The sequence below is a fragment of the Mandrillus leucophaeus genome, unplaced genomic scaffold, assembly GCF_000951045.1.
Source record: "Mandrillus leucophaeus isolate KB7577 unplaced genomic scaffold, Mleu.le_1.0 Scaffold4, whole genome shotgun sequence".
NCBI classification, from domain to species: domain Eukaryota; kingdom Metazoa; phylum Chordata; class Mammalia; order Primates; family Cercopithecidae; genus Mandrillus; species Mandrillus leucophaeus.
This window is the reverse complement of record NW_012104253.1, coordinates 3,304,995-3,311,913: the sequence shown is the minus strand read 5'-3', so window position 1 is coordinate 3,311,913 and position 6,919 is coordinate 3,304,995. Positions and strand designations below refer to the sequence as shown.

Here is a 6,919-nt window from a genome sequence, read left to right as displayed (position 1 = left end):
GGGGAGGGGGCGGGAGCTCAGGGGAGCAGGAGCACTGGCGGTGGAGGTAGAAGAAGTCAGTGGAGCACCCGAGGTCAGTGTCCCAGGACGGCACAGGGTGGCCGTCGCCAGGCCGGGTGGGGGTCCCCGGCACCTGCTTGCTTGGCTGTGCCTGCTGTGCCTGCTTCTTCATCTGGCCGTGCGTCATGGGGTCACTTCCTGTTCGCCACTGCTTTCTCCCTCATGGATGTCACTCCCGGGCACGGGCTTGGGACCTGGAGAACTGAGAACTCCCAGCCCAGGGCTGGCGCTGGGTCTCTGAGGACTGGATAGTCCGTTAGCACAGGTGGCATTGCTGGTTGATGAGTTGAAGAAGCTGTCGTCCTTCACAAGTGGGTTCCTCTTGGGTCAGGAGTGGCAGGAAGGGAAGCGAAGCAGGCTGAGGCACAGGGAGGCCAGGGGACATCAGGAGGCATTGGGGCGAGAAATAGAGGGGACTCTTTGCTGGAGACGGGGAGGCATCTTCAGTCGAGGTCAGCATCTTCGTCCTCGTCAGGCAGCTCTTCCAGCCTTGCCTCCTCCCTGGGCTGGCTCTCCCAGGCGGGGACGGGCAGAGCCTGCCTGTAGATCAGGGTCAGGAACTGGCTCAGGGCCCCGACCGCCTGCTCCCGGCTGAGCAGATGCAGCTGGCCGTCTGCACCGCGGATGTGGAGCAGGCGGCTACTGAGGAATTCCAGGACCTGGGGATCCATGAGGTGGCGTGGGCGGGGTGGGGGGGAGGCTCCTGTGTGGCTGGGCGAGGCCTCCTGCACGTCGTTGTCCTGCTTGTCCTGCGAGGTGTCTTGCAGGCCGTCATGCAGGCCACACTGACGGTAACGTTGCAGGTCGTCTTGCAGGGCTTCTCGCAAGACGACATCCTCATCACCAACGACGTGCAGCTCCAGGTAGCGGTTCTCACGCAGGGCAGGGAGGCGGCCCTCCCAGGGGGTGACTCTGACACCGAAGAACTCACACAGCGTCATCCAGAATCCAGGGGTGAACTGCAGGCCTCGGTGGGTCTGGGAGTGCAGAGCGTTTCGCTGCCAGCGGCCAGGACCCAGGAATAACTCGGCCAGCTCCCGGGCTGGGATGGTGTTTGCGCCCGCGAGAGCGGGCATCTGGGTGAGCAGCTGGGTGATGGCTGTCGTGATGCTACTGCCTGCGATGAGGGACGAATCCAGGATGAGTCGTAGGGAGCGCTGGGGCTGGGGCCGAGCCACCTGCATGGTGGGTGCCGGCAGCACCGAGAGGCACTGTCTCACCCGCAGTAGCACAAGGATGGCTGCCAGGGCTAGGGTGTTCTTCCAGTACAGGAGGCCTCGGAAGAAATGCAGAATGACGGCCCTGATCTGGGCCATGCTGAAGTGGGCGAGGAAGCTGTTGAGGATCTGGTCGATGGGTATTGTGGCCAGCAGCTCTTGCTGTAGGGTCTGTTCGTTGGACTCATCCTGGTCTTCATTCTCTTCTTCCCCGGATTCTGTGGCTGGATCCCTGGGGAATCCCCTTGAGGCGAGCAGCAGGGTTTGCCTGGCGGCGGTGTTCCTCTGGAAGGCTCTCCTCCACCGGAGGTTTCTCACAGGTGGCAGCGCTCGGCCACCATCTTGTTCTGGCAGCTCCATGACTTCAAAGTTGAAGTGGGAGAAGAAGAAGACCCAATGCCCGGGGAGAAGTACGGTGAGCCTGTCATTATTCAGAGAGGCTAGATCCTCTGTGTTGAGAAGGATCATGATGGGCTCCTCGGTGTTCTCCAGGTAGCGGCACCACACCATGAAGGCAGCCCGTATTGGAAGAATCTTCATCTCCACTTGAGAGTACTCAACCTCGATAGGGGAGATGTTGCGGGAGTAGAAAGCACAGTAGGCCCTCTTGCCGGTTTGGTCGTCAATTTGGATCAGGGAGGCGTGCAGGGCCGTGCTGGTGACCCCGGTTTCCAAGTAGAATGGGTTCTGGGGCTTGGGGTGGTGGAGGAGGGGTGCCTTGCGGAAAGCCCTCTTGAGGCACTCGAAGGCCTCCTGCTCCTCGACTCCCCAGTAGAACTGGTCGGAGCTCAGCAGCTGCCGCACCAGGGGCTCTGCGATGATGCTGAAGCGCTCCACGAAGTGGCGGTAGGGGAAGACGAATTCGATGAAGTTTCTCAGAGATAGCCTGGAGCCAGGGGTAGGGTACCCTGTTATGATGGTCATGACGTTTTTGTTCAGTTTCACCCCTTTGGGGGTGACAACGAAGCCCAGGAATTCCACGGTTTGGCGGTGGAACTGGCTCTTGTCCAGGGAGCAGTAGACGTTGTGATGGCGGAAGCGGACCAGGACTTGGCGGACGTGGTGGAGGTGCTCCTCCTGACTCATTGAGTAGATCAGGACTTCCTGGCCATAAGAAAGCACGAGGAACCCTAGCATGTCCTTTAGGATGAAGTGAATCACGTTCTGAGGTATGATAGGGTCTGGGGAGAGCGCGAACGGCTGGTAGCTCTTCATCTCTTGAAGCTCCAAACCAAACGCTGCTTTCCACACATCTTCGGTGCGGTGCACGTTCACGCTTTCTTCCACAATGGTCCCACGCAGCTCCAGTTTTGTGAACCACGCGGCTCCGTGTAACTGGTCAAACAGTTCCGGAATCATCTGTATGTAGTCCTGTCTGTCGGTCAGCATGTCCTGCAGGTCCCAGTATTCCTCTTGTAGCCTGGCTCTTTCTTGCATCCTGGCACCCACAGGTTCCCAAGGCGCGGTGGAGGGACACTCGTAAAAGGTCTCGCTGTGATCACTGTCTCCAGCCTGCTGAAGCTCAGAGGGCTCTGATTCAGAAAGATCATCGGATCCGTCTGAGCTTGGCTGGTCGGAAGTCTCCTCATCTGCTTCCTTCGGGTTAAACACGTCGGCCAGGTCTGAGTATGGGTGTGGCAGTCCGGGTAGCAGGCTCATGCCGTGCCTCTCTAGGGCAATGCATGGTGGGGGCGGGCGAAAGCAGTTCTTCAGGCAGTAGGGAGAGTGGAAGGTGCAGCGGCCTTTGATCCAGTCGACTTCAGGGGCATGGACTCGGAGCCAGCGGATGCCTAGGACCACGGAGAAGTTCGGTGAAGGTACGATGTCAAACTCGATGGACTCCTGGTGGTTCTGGTGGATGCACACCAGGGGCTCCGTGTAGAGCCAGATAGGCTCGTTGCCAATCAGTGAGCCGTCCACGGATTGGACCGGCTGTGGGTACGGCTTCTCATAAAGCTCCACGTAGTGCTCCTGGGCGAACTTCTCATCCATGAAGTTGCCGTCAGCTCCCGAATCCACCAGGGCCTGGACCGCGACGCTGTGGTAGGGGTTCACTCTCACCATGAGCAGCAGGAAGAGGTGGGCGCGGTTGATGCCCGGATGGACTTCGCTGGGCAGCCAGCTGCTGACCATCCACCTCTCTGGAGCAGGTGAGTCGATCCAGGTCAGGTTCCGGGGGCGGGCCTCGGGGGGCAGCCTGAGCATGGCTCTTCTCTCTGCCAGCTTCTCTTCTATTTGCAGGATGAGCACAATCAGACTGTCTAGGGAATCCGGCTGAGGGACCCGGAATAGATAGTGCCTGATCTCCTCGTTGAGCCCCTGGCACAGGTGGGCCTGCAGGACTTCATCTGGCCAGCCCAAGATGGGTACCAGGCTCTGGAACTCATCGATATACTCGGTGGCAGAGCGGCTGCCCTGCCTGATTGTGAACATGGCCTCTTCTGCCACACGCAGTGTCTGGCGGTACTCAAACACCTCTGACATGGCCTCCAGGAAGGCTGGGAAGTCTCCCATCAGGGGGCTGTTTTCCTGCAGTAGAGCTTTGGCCCATTCTAATGCCAAGCCGGAGAGGTGGTTGATGACATAGCCAACTCGCAGACGGTCGTTACAGAACATTCTTGGGTAGCTCTGTAAGGTCAGTTGGCAGAGTACGATAAACTCGTGGAATTCTCTGCGATCGCCAGAGAAGTGCTTTGGGGCGGGCAGTTGGCCTGCATTGATCCCTTTGATCAAGATCTCTTCTGCTACTCTCTGTTGCTCTTTGAGGTCTTGCATTCGGAAGTACAGCGAGATGATGGACCTCACCATGGCCATAAGTTCTGCGGTTGAGTGCTCGGTCTGGTTTTGCTCTTCTTGAGGAGTCTCCTCCCTTCCCGATTCCTTCAGGTCAGTGTGAGCCTCTTGCTCTTCTTGGGCTCCCGATGGGTTGACTGACGCTTCTTTCATCCTATCAGATGCTCCACTGAGTGGATCCCCCCTTGCCTGGTGTGAACCGTTGCATGACTCCTCCATGTCTTGGAGTAGGTCATTGGGTGGATCCTCTATTTCCTTACGTGGGCCACTGGATGGCTCCTCCATGTCTTGGAGTAGATCAGTGGTCAGCTCTTCCATTTCCTCGAGTGGGCCACTGGGTGGCTCCTTCTTTTCCTGGGCTGGGCCGCTGGCTGGCCCTGCCTCTCCCTGTACTCCACTGCCCGATGTCGCCTCGGTGGTGTTGGATGAGCCCTCGGAGGACTCCATTTGTTTTGATGATGGATTCTTATGCTCCATCATCGTCTCAAATGAGTCTTCAGAGGGTTCTATCATTTCGTCGGATGGAAAGGAGTGTATTCTGAAGATTGGTAAGGTTGTGACGGCGTCCAGTCAGTAGCTGGGACCGTGGAGATCAGAACCTGGTGGTGGAGGGGGAGTGGGGGATAAAGGCAGTAGTTTAGGATCTCATGAGGTGGCAGTGTGAAGGTCTCAAGGACAAATCAGATGCCCAACTAATCAGAGCAGAGAGAAATGGGGGAAAGCCTTCTATCCAAGCCAGCCTCCTTGGCTGGTCACTTGGGGTGCCCCCAGGGAGGGAAGATCTGTCAGCCCCTGACCTGCTTCCCAGGCTTATTCAGTCTGCCTGTCCTGTCCATTTCCTCCATAGATGTGAGCCCATAAACTCTGTGGAGTGACCGGCTGGGAGCAGCCACCATGGCAGGCGGGCACCTGGCAGTGTGCACAGGCTGCTGCATTTCACCCTGGCACATGCACCTGGTCAATCCTCTTTTCCTGCTTTGGTCACCTGAGAATTACAGAGGTCACATCTCAGCACCATCCAAAGCCACCCCTGGCAGGCTCATGGCTCTGGAGCAAGCCCAGCTGCCTTGGTTGTGGGGTGGGAATCTCTAGCAAAGATGCCTACTGTTTCACCAGCACAGTGGAAGAGGAGAAAGTGGGCACTTGGTCACTGTCCCATCAGTTGGGTCAGCAGCCCAAAATAGCTCTTATTTCCTTCCTCATGTTCAAAATAGAAATTTTAGGGGGTATGTACAGGTCTGGGTTCTTTTTTTTTTTCCATAAAGTTCATAACATACCTATTACATGCTAGATAATTGCATATTTGTTACTTGATTCCAACTCAGACTTGTGGCCAATTTCTCTTTCTTGATTTGGTCTCCTTCCAATGCTATGTTCTCCTGAGCTCTGAGCTGTTGAGGAGATCTTCAAATAATCTCCTTCTCTTCCCACAATCTCCACTCTCCCAGGACTGACCTCTTTGTGAGGCTTCTGGAACTTCACACATCTGGCCTGAATTTCACCAATGCAAGCATGTCTGCACGCCTCCCCAATCTTATCCTTCCAGGTCCCCTTCTTCACTCAAGTAGAGCTGGTCTCCTCATTCTAGCAAATATCTTTTTCTCTCTGTTGCTGGTTGGGCCCTCCCAACAGAGACATGTATCTGGCAGAGTTGGGACATTGAATGTGGCGGTTGGGGGGAGCCTGTGACATCTTTGGAATCTGACGGTCCCAGAGTGGATTTTTGGAAATCTAGTGTTGGGTGATTTCAGTGGGCTGAGACAGAATTGAAAGAGAATGTCTTGGTTGGGGTTATTTGCATATTTCTTCTCTGCTGGGGCAGAGCAAATGGAGCTTTGATTATCTGATAGATTAGCTGTAAAGTTACTGCTCTTTATACATTTAACACCTTTTGTTACTTCTCAGTTTTCTTCTAAGCCACTGGACCCATCTGTAAAAAAACATGCGTTCCTCCTTACATGAAACTCATTGGCTAAAATCCAAGCTTTCCAACAGGATACAAAATTCAGATCTGCTGTTTCTCAAAATTAAGTACACCCTTGTTAGCATGACACTTAAATTTGATCATGCAGACTCTCTGATTAAAGCCTTCCACTGTTTATTTACTGTCTGCAACATTAAATCCAAACCTTCTAACATAAACATATCTGACATGTAAACTCACCAAAACTATTCTCTGGCTAAAATGGAAGGGCCTTAATATAAGATTCTTACTTTGTCATTCCTCAAGGTAGCAATGACATTTTTTTAAAGCACAGTATACAAATTAGCATGGTATAAGAATTATAAGGATCATCATCATCATCATCACTGCAGCAACATATACACAGCACATTGCATAACGTAACTCATTTCCTCTCCAAAAAAGTCCTCTGAGGTATGCATTATTACTGTAAAATTCCAAACCTCTAATATAAAATTCTAATTGAAATACAAAATGTAACTAAGTAATTCATCTGCAGACTCATCTATCAGGAATGAAAATCTCAGCATGTCTCTCACTTAAAACTCTTTATTGGTGAAAATTTAAATTTCTTAGCAAGATGATTTAAAAACTAGATTATGCACTCTCTTAATATAAAGTCTTCACTCCTTAACATATTTACAAATTCGACCATGTGAATGATTAAATCCTTCAGTGTTCCTGCCTTCAGCTCAAAATCTAATATCCTTGGCATGTTAGAAAAATCTTAATACTTCTTAACATCAAAGTTTAAACTGTTAGCAAGATGAATAAAGGTCATCTCATAATTTCTCTATTTAACACATACAAAAATTCATTTTTATTGCCTGTAAAGTTTCAACCACTTAGCATAAAATAAAAATTTTCGCTATGTAATTTGCTTGCC

The 6,919-nt window shown here is 53.0% G+C and overlaps 1 protein-coding gene across 1 annotated transcript; it reads right to left on the bottom strand.

The window, feature by feature from the left end:
* Positions 1-453: 453 nt before the first annotated feature.
* Positions 454-4,636, bottom strand: RTL1 (retrotransposon-like 1). The gene has a single exon (XM_011991618.1). It carries the CDS (start codon positions 4,581-4,583, stop codon positions 504-506), a length of 4,080 nt encoding a protein of 1,359 aa, XP_011847008.1. The 5' UTR covers positions 4,584-4,636; the 3' UTR covers positions 454-503.
* Positions 4,637-6,919: the final 2,283 nt, after the last annotated feature.

Bases quoted from the DNA above. Each gene is read 5' to 3' on its own strand.
- RTL1 (XM_011991618.1), bottom strand. From the start codon at position 4,583: ATGATAGAACCCTCTGAAGACTCATTTGAGACGATGATGGAGCATAAG.